We start from the raw sequence: 19,112 nt of genomic DNA, 5'->3' as shown, positions 1-19,112 counted from the left end.
GCATTTGGTGAACACTCTGGGGGCCGTGGTGAGACCAAAGGGCAGGGCTCTGAACTGGAAATGACTGGACCCCAGCCGAAAGCGGAGAAATCTCCTGGAGCGTCTGTGAATTTTTATGTGATAGTACGCATCCTGAAGATCTATTGAGCACATCCAGTTGTCCTTCTGCAAGAAGGGCAGAATCGACTGAAGAGTGACCATTCGGAATCTTGTCTTCCTCACATACTTGTTGAGTCTGCTGAGATCCAATATTGGTCTCCAGTCTCCCATCTTTTTGGGGACCAAAAAGAACCTTGAGTAGATTCCGGGCTCTGAATGGTCTGTTGTAACTGACTGAATGGCTCTTTTTTGCAGTAGTTTTGCAACTTCTAACTCTGCAATTTCCCTTAGACCGGGTGGTACATCTGGAAGGGAATTTGAGGGATAGAAAGGACTTTCCTCGAAAGGAATTTTGTAACCCTCGGATATGATCGACTGTACCCATCTGTCTTGAGTGAGAGAACGCCAGGCTTCTGGGTACAGCGATAGTCTTCCCCCGACTGCCTCCAAGGAGGGACAGCCGGGCAACATCTCAGGGATGCTGAAAGGGCTTGTCAGAGAGACTCCCTGTTTCCCTGGTTTTGAGGACCCCTCTGCCTCTAGAGCGGCGTCTGTTGTTGTTACCCCCTCTGCCTCTAGGGGTAAACTGACCACGTGAATCCGGCGTGACTCCTTGGGATTTGTGGAACCACATTTTGCCACCCTTCTGTCCTTTGGGATAAGGTCTAGAAGGGGTGGAAAAATGGACTCCTACGGCAGAAAGAGTTTTGCCGTCCTGCTCACACCTGGTCAACGTTTCCTTCACTTGAGGGCCAAACAAAGCTGACCCATCAAAGGGAGAGTTTGTGAAGGACGCCTTAAAGGGATCTGCAAAATTACATAGCCGCATCCAGGCTTGGCGTCTAAGAGCCACACCTGTACCTGCGGCCCTACTCGCTCCATCAGCAGCATATGATATAAGCCGCATGGAGGAGTTTGCAATGGAGTTAAGGGTTCCTAGCTGCGAAGCAATTTTTCCTGAGCCCCTGCAGCTGTAGGATCCTGCACAACTTCACCTAGCTCCTTAAGGATATCCCTTTGGAGTCTGGTGAAGTGACAAAGATAGTTCAGCGAACGCATAGCAAAGGTCGCTGAAGAAAACATCCGCTTACCATATCTATCCATGGTCCTAGAGTCCTTATTAGGAGGATGGACAGGTACGGAAGGATCTGCAAGTTCCTTCTTGGTGGCAGCCGCCACCACCATGGCATCAGCGGGGACACCTTTTGTAAGGAATTGCTTGTCCGACGGGGCAGTGATAAATTTAGAAGGCCTCCTAGGGACAGGCTCTACAGAGTCAGGAGCAGTCCACGCCTTTCGAGCAATAACCTGCATAAGGGGGTCGAAAGGCGGAGACACCCAGGAGGTGGAGGGCCAAGATCCAAACGCCTCCAGGTATACAGAATCATCCTCAGAGGGATTATTGGTGGGCCAGTTTCCCCTCTGTCTAAGGAGTTCTAGGATGTCTGAGAAGGAGACATCCTCAGAGGGGGATCTTGGGGATCCCTCTGACTCATCTAAGTCAGTATCTGAAGTGATAGACTCGGGGGAGTCTACGTGTTTCCTCTTACATGTCCTCTTCCGCGGAGGATCCCCCGACAAATCAGGAGAATCCTCGGAAGAGGGGGATATTCCCAGTGGGGAAACCTGAGGCGGAGGATCTCTGGGTCCTGGAGCAAGAGAAGTGGCAGAGATGTCAACAGGCACCATAGAGGGAGGAGCTAAGGGAATAGACTGCTGGCTGAGACCAGTGGCCAGCACACTCTTCATTACCTCAAAGGCCCCCCTCCCAGGAAGGTCCGAGAGAACCCGCTCCGAAGAACTAGGAGCTCCAGGACCCACCGAAAAGGAAGGCTCCGAGGCAGATGTCGGAGCCGAGCTCACCAAGGCCGAGGCTCCAAGGGGAAGAGCGGGCTCGGACAAGGGTCCGATGCCACTCACCCCCTCGGAGACCAGGGAAGCCCGGCCACCGAATCCCTCTAAGGAAGGTCTCGAAGAGGAGATAAGAGTAGAGGCTGAAGGAGCAGAAGGGGGTATCTGTCCCTCAGCCATAGCAGAAACCATTCCCGAAGACTCTAACTCCAATCTCTGAGGAAGAGTTAAAGGAGGAACTGCAATGGGGTGTGGACTAACAGTCGTCTGCTGAGACGGACTATGTAGCATTTGGGCCAGTGCCTGTGACTTTAGTAATCTACTGACCACTCTCTCCAAATCATGGTCAGAAAGCCTGGATGACCTTGAAGATCGGCTCCGATGGCTCCGCTCCGAGAGGAGAGGCGAAGCCGGAGCCGAAAGTATCGGCTCCAAGGAAGGGGACCTAGACCTCTTCCTCGAAGGAACCATCGGAGCCGATGAAACTACTGAAACTGTCGGAGCCGACAACTTATCGGCACCGACAGGTAGCTTCGATGCATCGGCTCGAGCCGGAGCCGATATGGCCATAAATGTAAGGGTGTCGGAGCCGATCGGAGCCGACACCGATGCCTGGGCCACATGGTGGTCGGAACCGATCGGAGCCGACACCGAAGTGGTCGAACCAGAGTCTGCACCGATAGCCATCGGTGCCGAAGGTTTAGGTAACCCAGAATCGGCTCGAGCCAGAGCCGATCTCGACTCTGAATGAGTCGGAGCCGAGGCCACAGGCTTGGACACAGAAGCCTGGGAAGACTTAGAAGTCTTAGATGGGGCCGACTTAGCCGGAGAGCCCTCTGGCTTAAGAAGGCCCCTCACAATCAATTTATTTCTTCTTTCCTGCAGGACTCTCTGGCTAAAAGAATGACATATAGCACAGGAGTCCTGCAGGTGAAGAGGCCCCAGACAGTACAGGCAAGAAGTGTGACCGCCTGTCAGAGACATCTTCTGACAGCACGAGTCACACTTCTTAAAGCCTGAGACCCTTTCTTTAGACATGGTGTAAAACACACACACCAGTCCAAGAAATTAAATTAAATATACCAAAAGGTATCACTAACAGACACACACACACACCCTAACAGGGGGGGGATGGGATGGGTGAAAGTCTGACTAAAAGTTATGAGGAGACAGGGAAATTTTCTGTCAGAAAGGGATTAAAACTAAGTTAAAACTAATAATTTAAGGTTTTTTTGTAAAAAGGGGCTAAAATAGTAAAGTAACAATTCACTTACCAGGAGCTGGTAAAAGGAGGACCTCATCAGCGAAGCGGCAAACGAGATCTGGGTACTTACCGCCTTGCATCATGGGATATGGGGCTGCCTCGAGCTGGTAAAAGTGACTCTCGAGCTTAGCAAGTGCCGAGTCGGAGCCGAGGATCGGCTCCGAACCCATCAAGCAAGAATGAAGGCGAGATTGACAACTTAACATAGAAAGAATAACTTGTTTAAATGTATAGAATATAAAATGGGATAAAGTAGCGTCCAGAAAAATTGAAACAAAATTAAGAAAAAGCTCATAACAAGAAAAACCCAAGCCCAGATGCAATACCTAACTTGTAGGTAAAAGTATTAACATCTTTATATGAAGATTTGGCCAGGAGTAAGAGCTATTTATCGGTGCACCCCAAACAAATGCCAGCCTGGTTAACAACAAGAAAAATGATACTCTTCCTTAAGAGTGAACTTGCAAGATATCCTAAAAACTATAGGCCAATAAATTGCCTTCCGACGAGGTATAAACCATACAGTGGAATTGATGATAACACAGTTTATAGTCATTTAGAAGAAAACTCAATCATGGCATCAGAACAAGAGGGTAACAAAAGAAAGTCATATGGAACAAAGGATCATTTGTTCTTAAATATAGTTATAACAGAAAATTGTGAAAAAAGGGAAGAATCTAAGTATGGCATGGATAGATTACAAAAAAGCATCTGACAGCATCCCATATTCCTGAATAAAGGAGTGCTCACAAATGTACAAGATACACACTACACTGATTAATTACATTACAGTGACCAAGAAACAGTGACACACCACTTTACAGCTACGCCACGACAAAGGACAAATTATTATCCCAGGGATAAAAATTCAAAGGGGGATATTCAAGGGTGACTCGGCCACCGCTGCTTTTTGGTCTTGCCCTTAACCCATTAAGTTGTCTAACAGATCAAGTCATGGCTATAATTTGTCTGCCAGATGACAGCAATGTGTAAAGATTTCTTTGCTTTTTGTGGATGATTAAAAACTGCATAGTTCATCAGATGAGAAGTTGAAAGCACAACTGCAAGAATGTCACATGGTCTTGATAAATGTGCAAAAGCGACCTTTAAAGCAGAAAAGCTGCAGCACCAAGAAAATATCAGTCTGGGACAGGAATGAAACTTGAGCAAAAGGGAATATATATACATATTTACAAACTGATGAAGGATCAACAATAAAACATGAACAAATGCAGATAAAAGTTAGTAAGGAATATTTTAGAAGACTTGAATTAATACTGAAAACAGCCCTGACATATGGAACAAAGTCCAAGCTATAAACCAGTTTTCTCTTCCTGTTCTAAATTACAGTTTTAGGATAACTGATGGGCCCCAAAAGGTACTGGATCAGTTGGAGAGGAAAAAACAAAACTGCTTCATGCTTATTAAAGTACTTACAAAACTCATTGTATACCAAGACTACATATTCCCTGGTCTGAAGGTACGGGTCTCCTCAAAATTGATTACATGTATAGATCTGCAATTGTAGGACTGCACACATATAGACTGACCTCACAAGATCCAAACATAATGAAAGTTTTAAAACATGAGGAGAACAAGTCTAAGATGACTTTCCTGCTTAGTTTAGCAGAAGCATATCAATGTCAAGTGAGAATGGAAATTAAATCAAAAGCAGATAAAATTAGGCAGCAGCTTACTGTGCCAAAAAACAAAAGAAAGCATACAAGTTAAGTGATCAGATGAGAAGGCAAGAAATGTAGAAAATGCATAAACATAGCTGCAAGTACAGAAAAGTCTTGGAACAAGTTCATGTCAATCAAGATCTAATGCAGAAATCGTTAAGGGGAGGTCAATTTAAACCAAAAGATGAAAGGTTACAATTCCCAGGATCGTGGACTATGTACACATTGGTTTATAAAGTCCATTGAACAGGTCAGAGAAACAGACACATACAGGTTTTGTAAAACAGGATTGGAAATATTTGCAGACCTTGTTGTTGTGTGAGATACACTAATGGCAGAAGGCCTGTATATGGAAAGGCATAAAAATGTGGCAAGACGGTTGCACTGGGATTGTTTGAACATTATAATACTGATGTAGCTGAGAAGCATTGGAAACATGAGCTATAAAGCATTATAGAAAATGAAGAAGTTTATATCAAATGGGATCACCTATTACTAACAGTTCAATAAAGCAGATGCGAGAAAACCAGATATAGTAGTCCATGAAGATAAGGCAAAAGTAGCATTGATCACTGAAACTGCTACACCCAGTGATTAGTGTCTTTGGTACACAGGGACACAAAGTAAAAAAATACCAGGATTTGCAGGCAGAAATGAGGGTAATATGGAAGGATACCCACACAGCCCCAAAAGAAGCAATGGGTATAAAAAAATAATTTATAGTTGTATTTACTTATCTTAGTGATACAACTCTGCATGACTTGCAAGGAGTCAATTCTGGACATGTTGTGGGTGCTGCGAAGATCAATTTTTGCTAACATCAAAAATTGAAACAATACTAATTTCATGAACTTTAATCATACTTTGAGTCCATTCCCATCATGGTATTAGAACCCCAAAAAACTTGGAGAAATTAAAAAAGAAGAGCATGTGGTGTTATTCTGTATTAACTCAAGAGCATTGCTGGGTATTACTTTTAAGGTTTCTGGAACAGCTGAAGAAGGCTTTATGGTCATAACTGGCATGTGTGGCAATTCTAAATGCATGCTTGTTCTTGGAGGATTTGATTTCAAGTTCTTTGCTGATATTTCTGTGCTCTTCTCAAGCAGTTAAGTTTGCTATTACAGGCTACAAGTTTCTTCCTCTTACTGTAGTGTGTGTTAATACTGATGTTCTCCAAAATTAGTTTGTTTTTGAATTTAGCACTGTATGTATGCCTCATGGGGACTGCAGCCTCAATACACGCTTGGAGATGAGCATAGCATTTATCTGTGAATATGGCAGCATGTGATGTTGTGCCTTCAAGGTGAGGGGGTGTTTAATTTCAGACTGTAATTTAGCTTAAGCAGATTTACCTTAAAGTAGTCTTTCAGGAAGGAGGGCTTTTGAGATAACTCAGGCCGTACACTTGAAGTGTTACTGCACAGTGATCAGATCTTACCAGTGATTTGATAACTATAGGTGCTAAGCATAGGGTAGCCCCTCATTAGAATTTGAACAAGCTGGTCCAATGAATTAACAGTAATGATGTCCGAAATTTCTGTGCATACTTATTTGCCATGGTACATGTTCACCTGCTGGAGGAACAGTTGAAGTCATTCAAGAGAATAGTGTTGTGGTCTACAGTGATGGATAGCAAATTGCTTAGATATATCTCATAGTCTTGCCTGTGTTATGGAGTGGTTACAGTAACTGGATGTGTTATGGTACTGGGTTTTACTTATAATGAAAAAAATGTGTAGGAGTCATAGGTCATTCTGCTTCATTAGTAGTATGGAAATGGCTTCTTAAAACACTGATATGCTACACCAGCTACACCATCGACTTCAGCATTGGGAGTAAAAGAGTGCCACTGCAGGGATGCTTCCTTTATTCTACAAAATATAAGAGCTAAAAACATACCATGGGAATCTAAGGCTAAGATTCTTAAGAAAATCACAGATCAATAGCCTATTAATTATCTAAGAACCTATCTTTTCACAGGCTGATATATACTAAATCCCTTAGCATGACAACAGTAGCTAGGACAATAATTAAAGACAGTTATCTTCTGTTTCACACCCATTTCATACGCATATTTGAGAGCTCTATCATGACCCTTTTTATATGAACTAAAGAGGAGAGTCTCAACTCATTTTACTCATGTGAGCAATAAGCTGGTCATATGTATACCAGGATGAAATAACTTGTACACTATAGTGACAGTTCAAATCCTGGTAACCAACAGGCATCTAACCATCTGCTCTATCTTTACTCGGCCTGGTGAGTGGATAAGCTGTCTAATAATGGAGTCACCTATAGTTAGACATTGCCAGGTGAACTAGCTTGGTCTTGCTGCCTTAAGGGCTTCTGCATGCTAGTTATGTAACCCACTTTTTGAGGCTGTGTTTGCTGTAGTATCAGAGTAAGCTGTTTGTTGGTTAACAGTTGTTGAATCTGGGCTGTGTGCAGGAGACAGAACTGAGGGTTTAAGCTGATGTCTAGATCTAACAGTTCTAGGAGGCTTGGGTATAGATATCTTAACAGCATCTGCATATGACAGTTTTGTGTTTGACTTCTGTGGATGGCATGCAGGTGTGGCTGGAGCTAAGACATTGTTTAGCTCACTGCATGCAACTGGATGAGATAAGGATGGATCTAGTTTAGTTGCGTATTTACACCTCACAAATATAGGAGTCCTTTGGGTTAAGCAGAAGTTCATTTTTAGTGAACATAAAGCAGTTTTTACAGTGCCTTAGGATTCCATATGCTATAAGGCTGGTAATCTAAGAAGGGTTACAATGTTTTCTTTCCATAACGAAAGGAGCTAAACAGGGGCTGAGGAATTACTTCAAGGGGAAGTTTGCTGGACAAGTGATAAGTTCAGCACATACCAACGCTGTTCAATGTAGCTGGTACCTGAGCTCTGCAGATTAGTGCAACTATGATGAAGCTCAGAACAGGCCATTTGGATAGAGCAGAGATGGAAAGTACTCACAGCAGTTAAAAGAAAGTGCCCTTCCAGTAGTACAGAGAATGAAGAATTCCCATCTATGTACTACTCAGTACTAAGCTATGCTACATCTGCAACTACCACTTCTCAGAGCAGCTCCACACAATAAATGTTAACCAAGAAGAAAATAGAACCAATGAAAATCAGGTGAAATCTGAAGCCCAGGTGATCTAAGCTACTCAGGACCTGCAGCTATTAGTGCAAATCTCACTTGGATCATCCACCAGTTAATGAAAGACTGCACACCCCTTAAACAGATTTACTTTAGGCAGTAAAATAAAGTGTAAAAACAGGATCAGGCAATGCAAAGAATAGCTTAAAACACCAAGAATGGTTAGAAAACATAAGCAGAACCAATAAAAAGTACTTTCCTGACTTTGTTCTTCTTTTCAAATTTAGTAGTCAGTTAAAGAGTGAGGACAGGTGGCACAGCCTTCTGTATCTGTTCTTGGTAATGGGGTGCTGAAATACGTGCTTAAGGGATGACTACAGGGAAAGGGCACTCTAAACTTTCTTAGTAATTATGTGGGTGGCTGCAGGAAACTCAGTCATTACAGAAGTCGACTATATTCACTGCATAATGAGAGAGTTACTCTGATGCTTTTCCTCGTGCACATTAACACATTATACAATTCACTAGGAATGCAATTCTCCTTTGGACAGGAAGACTTCAACAGATGATTTGGTATGCCCATGTAGCACTACTAGTGCAAGGGGGAAGAAAGGTTCCAGTAGTAAGTCTTGAAATCAGCAAAGGAATTTGACAAAAAAGGACTTGTAGCTCATTACACAAAGATACATTCAGGACATGATGAAGGGCGCACTTCTTCGTGGCAGCCTTGATCAGGTTTCCAGAGGCACTGGCTAAAATTTTTTACAGTATGGTACTTTTAAACAAGATGGGATAAGCTAACAAACAGTTAAGAAGGCAAGAAACATAACACCTCTGTAATTTTCATGGTGACTTAAGCAAAACTTGCAACACTGCAAGGACCCACTTCCTGTCCCTTTTAAGTTACAAGAAGTCAGAAGACAGGGATTTTAATGACTAAGTTATCCAGGGTGTAGGCCATCCTTGAAGAAGACTGTGTGTCTGGGGGGGAGGTTATGGAGTGTGGCTGGAACAATATCCTGAAATCACCGCACTAGGCTCTCATTCTGCTATGGATTCTGACTTGCCCATCCCATATAAATTACAAAATTCCCCAAACAGATCCTTCACTCCATGGGGCTAATTGAAGTTGTACAATAACTGCTTCTTCTTCCAGTGGATCAAAGGGCCCTCCCACCAAAGACATACACCCAGAGACTTCAGGACCTAGGGATGGGTATGACAGGAAGTTAGGGATTACAGCTGAAGGTTCTATTTGGTGCGGGGGGGGGGGGCTTAAAAAATAATATGTGGGCTATCTGTATCCATTCATGAAATACTATGCTTAAAAGCAAGAACATTCTACCCAGATAATTAAAAAAAAAACTGATCTGGAACTAAAATAAGTAGAAGTCATAAAACCAACAATGAACCAAACACTAACATGGTTACAGCTAGACCTGGATAATAAAGAAACACCTTAAATTATGTGTCAAAGGACCACTTCTACTCATTTACACTTAGGTGTATATAACCCAATTTAAAATTAACGCACCTGGGATGTGCTTGGATTCCTTTATCTCGAGGATGTCTTTAATGTACAGCTTAGTGTAGGCAGAGAAAATAGGATCAAGACCCCACAGCAGTGAAGGGAGTTCTTCATCATTCCCAAAATCAGAATGCATTAAAGTGAAATCAGATTATCTGCATGTAGGTTCATGTAATAAGATCAGACAAACTACAAAATGACCTGCAAGAAAAAAGCACGTAAATATAATTAAAAGCACGCACTTCAAAACATGTATAACTATTTTTTTTTCAAATAAAGTTTTTATTTCACTTTCTTTTTTCTACTATGAACAATTTAATACAAAGTGGAAGTAAGATAACAATGGGGTTACATATGAGCAAATAACATATGTTGCATACAGAATTCATGGCATACATAGTGTTTAACCTTGATGGTTTAAAATTAAAACAAAAATCAAGCAGAAAGTTATTTTTCATTGTAATAAGCATTAGTAAAAGACAAGTATGGCTTGTAATGTTGAGTGCAATTTAGAATTCACACTAGATATCAAGCATTTAACCGTTTATATAATCATTATACCATTAACCATTGTTATTTTCACAAGAGGAAAAACTATAATCGTATACCTGTATCTATCAAAGAAAACATGTATAACTAAACAAGAAATAAAAACACCAACAAAACAACAGAAATAACTAAAATCCAACACTGTAATGTTAGACACTCCAAGGACAACAGGATCATTTCTTTAGCATATGCAAATTTAACAACCGCTTTCGTCAGAAATGACTTCTTAAGAACATGGCATTTTCTGAAGAAGTCATTTCTGACAAAAGCAGTTATTAAATCTATATATGCTAAAGTGGTCCTGATATCCTTAGAGTGCCTAGCATTACAGTGTTGGATTTTAATTGGTTATTTTTACACTGAGTCTTTGAGTAATACTGTTTTTTTTTTTTTTTTTTTAAACAGGAATGCCTTAAAATATGATAGGTCTGACCTTCACGACAAATCACACATCCAAAAATGTTACATAAAGTACGTTTATATTTATATATATATATATATATATATATATATATATATATATATCCAACATAAACATAAATATGGATATACACATACATTTAAAATTGTGCCACGTGTAGGTTATACACAGAAACGCACAGAAGGAGTGACAGATAATTTAAGCACCATGACAGGTGCACAATTTCTAGATGGAAGATAAATTGATACACACTAAATTGTACAATGGCTACCTAATGTAAAATCATTTTTTAAAGATGTAGATTTATGATTAAGCAAACTACAAAGTTTTCAAACAAGGTTACTGTGTACGGAAAATTCAGTCTCCTTGAACAAAAAAACTTGGAGGTGCTGGGGACAGAGCTGCTGGGCTTATTACCCATTTGCCAACACCAGTTTGTCAATGCCGCTATTGCTGACAGACCAAATGTTGACAAATTAGTGGTCAATAAACAGTCAAACAGTCTAATCTAACCCCCATTATACAAAATAACCCCACTGTGTAGAGAGGCTACATTATGGAAGAGCATGCACTGAGGAACCAAACATCTTGTTTTCATAAGAGGTAAGTGGGTTTGTAGTTAGGGTGGGAGTGTGTGTGTGGGTTACGGCTAGACTAATGGTTAGGCAATGTATAGGTTTAGTGTATGTTTGATTGTTAATGGGTTGGGTTTGATAAAGGTATAGCTTTAGAATGTGCAAGAGTCAGCAGGTTATGATTAGCTAATAAGGATAGATTTTGTGTGTGTGTGTGTGTGTGTGTGTGTGTGTGTGTGTGTGTGTGTGTGTGTGCGCACACGTGTTTATGCATGCACAAGCTTGTGCAAATACTGGCAGGTTAGTGTTAAATTAAGAAGATGGTATTGACAGGCTGTGGACAAGGTAATATGTAAAAATATCTTTATCTCAGCATTTGTAGAATAATGAAAAAGGGGATTATCTAGCTTTGGAGAAAAAAAGTCAGTGAGGATGGAAATAAAATATAAGCCTGGTTAAGGAGAAGGCATAGAAAACCTATAATGGCCATAACCAGGCTTGATGGGATTACCCCCATTCTAGTTACTATGCACTAACAAAATGCTCTCTCTCTCTCTGTGGACAACCAGAGTGTCAAATCAGCAGAACATGTCAGGCGTGGTCTCTATGAACACTAGAGTCCAGGAAGGAGACTGCACAAGAGGACTCAGCATTGCCTCTATTCTAAGGAAAATTACAAAGTGATAAGGTTATTGAGTAGAGATGCTGAATGCAAATTGTCAAGTAGATGAGAAAAATAATGGTATTCACATAGCAAGTTATGAATCTAAGTTTATCTAGTTTATGAGTAAGTCACTAAGGAGTATACGGTAGACATAGCACATTAACTCCACACGTTACACAATGACAAAGGTACACATACAGTTATAAAGAGGAAGAATTATTATTGAATTTAATATTATGTAGATTTAAATTTCAGGGAAGGCAGGACTTGAATACTCCTCCTCCTCATTATTCTCCATGTATTGTCCCCACATGTTCTATTTTTATATATATATATATATATATATATATATATATATATATATATATATATATATATATATATATATATATAGTTTGCTCCTCGCTTTTCTAAATATTACACATCCAAGTAATTTATTTCCTTGACAACATTCAAAAGTTCTGTTACTATAGGTATAGATTTTGATTTCCATTTTCTAGTAATTGCTCTTTTACTGACAGCTAACAGCATTAAACTTAGTAAGTCCTTACTATGTCTAGGCAATTCAGTTTTTATATCAAAGCTCAAAGAATCACTCCCTTAGTTACAATAACATTTTCCCCCAATATTTCTAACAAAGTGCCCTATAGGGCTTTTTTAATCTTCAAACTTGTTGCTTTCCAAAAAAAACACATGTACCCAAATACCATTTTCTTTCTCAGCATACCCCCAACAACTGCTTTCTAACTTTGGAAACACTAGCTGAAGTCTACTTGGGGTATACAAATACCCATGCAAACACTTCTATACAAACATCGTAAACCTTCTAAATTTTGATGAATACCTCTTCCACTTGATTCTTATAGCTAGTAAGAGTCATGCAGTATTTCATATGCCCTATCAATTATCCTTTTTTAACACCAGCTTCTGTTCTAGAATCAACTATAAACTCATTTAACACTCCACTATCCCCTTTTCTTTACCTACACAGTTGTTAACAATCCTTGGTAGGGAAGGGAGTCTCCAAACCACAGTGCAAACTTCTGCTTGGCTTCTTCCCACTCTACGATTTATCCCTCCCTAGTTATTTGCTCACAAAGGAACAAGCTAAAACTCAGACAATACCTTAAAAAATTAACCAGGAGAACTACTGCTATGGCGATAGGAAAGAATATGGAAAGAAGAGACTAAATAATTGAAGACTGCAACATTTGAAAGGGTATATGGAAAGGTAAAAAAATAAAATCAGTTGGAAAAATTAATTTAAAGGAAAAATACACCAAGTCTACTTGGAGATGGTTAAAATAAATAAAATACTGAAAGAATACATAGACTAAAATAACAAAAGGCTGGAAAAAATAGAAGAAGCTTTAACTAATTATTCAGATGAGCTGATAAAACTGCAGAAATCAGAAGAGGAAATTAAGAAAGGGCTGTCTGAGTATGAGGCTTCTCAAGAAGAAATGTTTAAAAAAATGGTAGTTAGCAGAGCACACAGAGAAAACCTGACATTGTCTGCTGCACCAGAGAAACTGGAAGAAACAAACTGGACTAATTTTATGAAAACATAAATAAGCTACAGGGCTGGTGAGTCATAGGAGGATGCGTTCCTGAAAAAAGCACATTGAGTTCATGCCCCAAATATGGTCATGAAAAGGCAGCCAAGATGTGTATTAGTAAAGATGCAATCATACCAGCAGAAAAACATGATCTTGACAAAATTGTGACAGAAGGGAAAAGCATTAAACAATTGATACAGCAGAGTGTTAGTGGAAAATGTTTACCCACTGTACAGAAGGCAGAAGAGAGCAACTTTATTCCAAAATGTCAAAAGGCAGGTATGCGACTCAATCTGATAAAATCCAACCATCTTCACAATATTTTCCAGGAAAATCAAAGACACGTTTGATGCAAAATAATATAAGGAAAAAATAAAGTTTATCTAAGGAAAAGTGAGCTAGCAAACAGAAGTAGATTCTACTTCTCATTCTTCCCTCAATAAAGCTCATAAACAGACTTTGTCAGTGAAACCTTTTCTAATGTTCCAAAGAAAATGTCTGACAGAAAGAAAAAAGCACAAGTGTTCAGGAGTACCTTGGACATGAACTGGAGTCAGGTTCTAGGAGAATAGGCTGTTCAGGAAGAAGACCAGCAACACTACAAAGCATCACTCACATCTGTGAAATATGGCTTTGCAAGAAAAAGTGTCTGAGAAAGATCGAACTTTTGTTAACTTTGATAAACTTGTGGGTGGACTGTAAAGCATATACCCCACTTCATGTGATTAATGTATAGAAGTGCATTAAACGTAAAAAAATAAGTACTTGTCAGCAAAACTATTTTTGTTCTTATTAGTATTTGTATAAAACATTTCATAATATAAGCTGCATGCTCTATTGTAAAGCAGTTTAGTATAGCGTGCAGTCAGAAGTACTTTAAATATTGGGGTAGGGTCTTTTCAGTGACTATTGTAGGTGTTAAAGATATTTACGTAAACAAGTACTTTTTAGTTGTAAGAAATATAGGCTTTATAGTTTAAAAAGAGAAGGAAGGCTGGAAAAAGCAAGTTTATGTTAACATGCTATGATCTTTGGGTGTGGGTGGAATAAGTGCATCGATTATATTACACGCAGAATTAAGACAGTAATTTTCCTTGTTTGGCAAGAGTGGATATCTAGATTAAATGTCCTTGGCTTAAGCTATAAATAAGTTTTGTTAAAAAATGGCTTGAAAATAATGAAAACAATGAAAAAGTATACATTTCTTCCACCTGCAAAGATATTAGCTTGTTTTTCCATTAGCAAATGTTCTCAGTGGGAGACAAGATGTCTGCAGCTGAAGGCATTTTGCACAATTCTGTTCTTAGTGAAATTTACAAAGATTCCTTCATACCTCTGGAAAGTTGTTAGCTGATTGTTTTTCTTATTGCTGACTACTTTTACATGGAGATAAGCTGTCTGCAGTGCAAGTACTTGATCTTGAGAGTTTTGAGAAGTCTTTGCTGAGAGAAAAGTAAAAATTTAAAGTTTTAAAATTACAATGGCAAGCAGTTCAATGAAAACTAAAGTTTGAAATTACGTGAAATGAATAAGAGATGGTAGTCTCCAGAGCAGCCTTAACACTTTAATGCACTTAATAGAACAATTAATCAGTTTTTGTATTATCTTTTGTTTAGTATCTTCCCACATATGCTTAGCTGCTAGAATCCTTTTTAAATCATATTCCTAAACACTTCACTTTATCATGTTCCCATATATATGGGTATTACTAAACCAATTCATGTGTGGGTTCACAGTTTACAGCTATAGCGTTTGTTTTATCTTCATTCATTTTATATCCTGAAAAAACTCAGGACTGTCTCAAGGTACAAAACAATATTGTCTGCAAATAAAGCCAAGTTTTCTTGAATACCATATCAATTAGATCCTGGAATTTCTGAGTCCCTTCTTTTCTTTGCCAATGGTTTTAAATATAATGCAACCAAATGGAAAAGAGCACACCCCTGCATGTTTCCTTTGCCAGGCATCAGTTATCAGAGATGAACCCTCTCACTATGATTTTTGCCTTGGCATAATGGTTAAGGTGTTTACCCTAAAAAGACACAAGGTACAGGGTTTGATTCTCACCTTTGAAGGGAAATTAGCCAAGCTGAAGTTGGCCTGCAAACACAGCTAGCCTTGTATTTATCAATGAACCTATATATTCTCCTAATTAACTTTGTTTCTATATCAGGAAAATGCAAATGGTTCTATTGTCCTACTCATAAAATCCCAGCTTACTCTGTAAATCCCTTTCTCAGCATCAACTTCCACCAAAAGCAGCAGTACTTTCTTACATTCTGCTTTCCTCTGGATCATCATTGTTCTATTAAAGTTGTCAAATGTACCCTCTTCCCCCCACAAAACCACAATGAGCCATATGTATCACTTTTGGTAACATCGTTGTCATTCTTTTAGCCACTATAGACATAAACATGCTTTAAAATTAAAAATTAATGGCATCCACCACAGCCTTTTTTCCAGGATGTTAGTGCTTCCCCTCCTTTTACAGTTAAACAAAATCTTCCAAATCTTTATCACTTTCTTCTCTCCTAGCTTGCAAACTTCCACTGGAATACAATCTATTCCTGGAGACTTTCCTGCAGATCATCTCATCTCCTCCTGCCACAATTGTTACTTGTTAAGCTTAATCCATCTCTAACTTTGGCATATTTAAGTCTTCCATAAATATTTCCATTTGTGCATTTTCTTGCTTTCCTCACATTTCTGCTTTATACAAATTTTCATAATATTTCCAAAATATCTCTAATAACTCTACAGGATTTCTGGTTAATTTTTCTTGTTACAGGCTCCCTAAATTCAGAAGCAACCCTTTCTACTTTCTGCTCTTTCAGATTTTTGCAGGCTTACTATTAAGTCTTGTGTAATAACGGACTGATTGATAAAGTTGGGCATGGGTATGTCTTGATCCACTTGTTTGAAATCGGAGGCTAAGTCAGTGTTTGCTAGATATGTAAGGAGGCTTGATTCTTTACTCTTGCATACAGATTTTCTTGTGACAATTTGTGGGAGTCCTTTTAGTGTTTTAAAGTGGCCCACTTCAGTAACTGGGCAGTAGTTACAGAGATTATTAGGATGGATTTCAAGCTTCCTGCATCTATCCTTCATGTTGGTTAGGATAACAGCCGAGAGTGGAATTGTTCCCTGTTGTGGGTTGCTTTAAGCCTTTTTAAACTACAGTATTTTTTCAGATGCGAGACCTTTAAGCCAAAAGCATTTGGAAACATGCAACTCTGTGCAGATTCTACTTTTGCAACCAAGAAAGGTGGATGAAAACAAATCATACAACAGAGGAGGTTACTCAGAAAAACGAAGGGTATGCAAGTGAGTCCACAATGGTGAGGTGGAGAGAAAAGAGGTCAGATGAAAAAAGGTAGACAGTACAAGTTACAGGTAAACTAAGAAGAAAACATTGAGTAGCAGAGTGCTACAGGGTTCAGTGTAATACTAGCTTTGTTATTCATATTTGCAGCAGACATCACACTGTTGATAGAGAAAAACATCAAACTGTTTATTGAAAACACAGTAAAAAGAACATGGTTCAGATATGTTCCCAACTCTGTGGTATTACTTGCCTGACCACAGCCTAAATAACCATTGTTCAAGTACACAGCCTTGTTAGTGAAAGAACTGACCTGGTCAGGATGGTAATGGACAACCAACAGTGAAGTGTCCATCTAAGGAGGAGGGTATTTGAGAAGTCTCAGCACAAGAGCTCCATTGGTGGAAGCCAAGGACAACTCTTACACAGAAGGTTTGGGAGTATAAGCCTGCCAAGGACTGCTTGCATTTAAAAAAAAGCCTCTAATCCCTGCTGATAAGACTCAAAATCCCCATCTCTCACCCCTCTCTCCTAGTGTTCCAGGGGTCATGAAATCAAAATGATCAACTGGGGATAGAGGCCAAAAAAATCTTATTGATGGGAATAATCTCAGCATGAACTAGTGAGATATGCATGAAGGTGGACACATAAAACAGCAGCTTAGATTTAACACAAAAAATGAAATGTTCTGCATTTGATGTGAGTGGAGGGTAATTCAAGATTAAGACATATCATAAAGAACATCCTGGCAGAAAATAATCTAGGTGTTACAGTCACCCTCTGGATTAATCATGCAATGCAGTGGTGACAAGACAAGATCAAAGTCGAAAAAAATGATGCAGTTCTACTGACAATGTATGGAAATGGAGATAAAGATGTCACACTCCTGCTATATTAAGCACTATTAATTTCTAGAGGCTGCAAATAGATATGGACAGCAACCAGGTCGAGTGGTCACAACTGAGAGCTACAAAGAAAGTAAACAGAATGGGGACAGGTGAAATATAAGGAGACTCCGAACATTTGGACTGTCTATGCTGGAGAAGATAAAGGTGAAATAAGAGTATTGGAGTATAACAGTATGAAAGACTGAAGACTCAACTTTGACCACAAGTGAAAAACCTTCAAAATAGCTTCTTCAATCTACCCTAAAAGTGGGGGAGGAAGGAAGGAGAAAGTCTCAAGTTCACAGTACACAGGGATTTGACCCTCATAAAAGTTTTTTCATGCTTGTATCACTGTTGAGGATAACACATGACAATTATTTTTATTGTAAAATTTGCCAAACAAATAAAATAGTGATGCCTTACATCAGTTGGTACAATTCAGTAAACCTGAACTCAAGAGGAGAAATTGCTTCTGAGAAGTGTCAGCATGGTTACTAGTTTGAGAGAGGTAATTTAACATGAACAGAAAAGAAAATATTACTTCACGGAGGTGATGGTGAAGTTCTAGATGGCATTATTTAAGGGTATAAATATGTCTGAGGAACATGCGGGAAGGACGAAATAGAAGAGGAAGTTATGAAAGGCTAGATGGAATACAAAGAGGGCTCTTCTGTCCCAAAGGTCTTACACACTGGTATCTATTTCACTTTATACAAGCTATTTAACTAACAACATAATAATCCTGACTGGATTGTTACGATCAGGCAAAAAAATGCACTTTTATGCTTACTGTCTGCATTTTATAGATAACAGACTGAACATGCCTTGAATTCTTTGTTTTGAACATTAATTAATGCAATCCACATAAACATTCTACAAGGAGCTCCAAAGATATACATAGTATTTGTGAAATTAACATGCAGGCAGTCATTTTGCTTTCATATGTCTTGCAAGAAGAAACAATTTCAGTTAAAACAACGTATGTTACACCAAAAGCAGATCACAGAGCAAGCCATCTTCCAAGTAACCAAAACAGTTTCCACCTTTATTGTTACCAAAATTTCCACTATATATCAACTCATTTCTTACTCCATGAAAATTTGAATTTAACTACAAATCTGTATGAATATGTTTATGCATGTGTTCTGTCAGTTTAATTTCCCCAAGTCTTTTGGTTTTCTAGTATGATGACAGGAATGGACCCCATTCCTATGTCAAAGCATGATTAAAGTTCATGCAATTAGTATGGTTTAAATCTTTGATGTTAACCAAAAGTGCTCTTTGCAGCACCTGCAATATGTCCAGAACTAACTTCTCCATTAATTCATATGGAATTACATGTATCATTAGCATATCTAAATAAACTGTAAATTATTTTTGTTATGAGATCCATTGCTTCTACTACTGTTGGAACTGTCTGGGTAGCCTTCCTCCACATTGCCCTTGTTTCTACCTGCAAATCCTATTTTTTTATGACTTTGCCTCATTCTGTATGCAGACACTGTAATCACTGGGTGTAGCAATTTCAGTTATCAAAATAACAATTTCCAAAGTACAATCCAAGAAAGTCCTTCTATGATTAAGCACCTTATTTAATATAGTCACCA

General features: G+C 39.1%; 1 protein-coding gene across 5 annotated transcripts in view; it reads right to left on the bottom strand.

Annotated features, from left to right (window-relative positions):
* Positions 1–19,112, bottom strand: part of STN1 (STN1 subunit of CST complex) — a 978,195-nt gene that overhangs the window by 923,710 nt on the left and 35,373 nt on the right. For all 5 annotated transcript variants that reach the window (XM_044056104.1, XM_044056103.1, XM_044056107.1 and 2 more), the window contains one exon: positions 9,535–9,729. In XM_044056104.1, coding sequence (XP_043912039.1) covers positions 9,535–9,664 — 130 coding nt within the window. In that variant the 5' untranslated portion in view covers positions 9,665–9,729. The remainder of the gene's footprint in view (positions 1–9,534; positions 9,730–19,112) is intronic.

This window comes from Protopterus annectens, chromosome 14.part0, assembly GCF_019279795.1.
Source record: "Protopterus annectens isolate FY-2018-M chromosome 14.part0, PAN1.0, whole genome shotgun sequence".
Classification (NCBI taxonomy): domain Eukaryota; kingdom Metazoa; phylum Chordata; order Ceratodontiformes; family Protopteridae; genus Protopterus; species Protopterus annectens.
The sequence above is the reverse complement of the archived record's forward strand: the minus strand, read 5'-3'. Positions and strand labels throughout refer to the sequence as shown.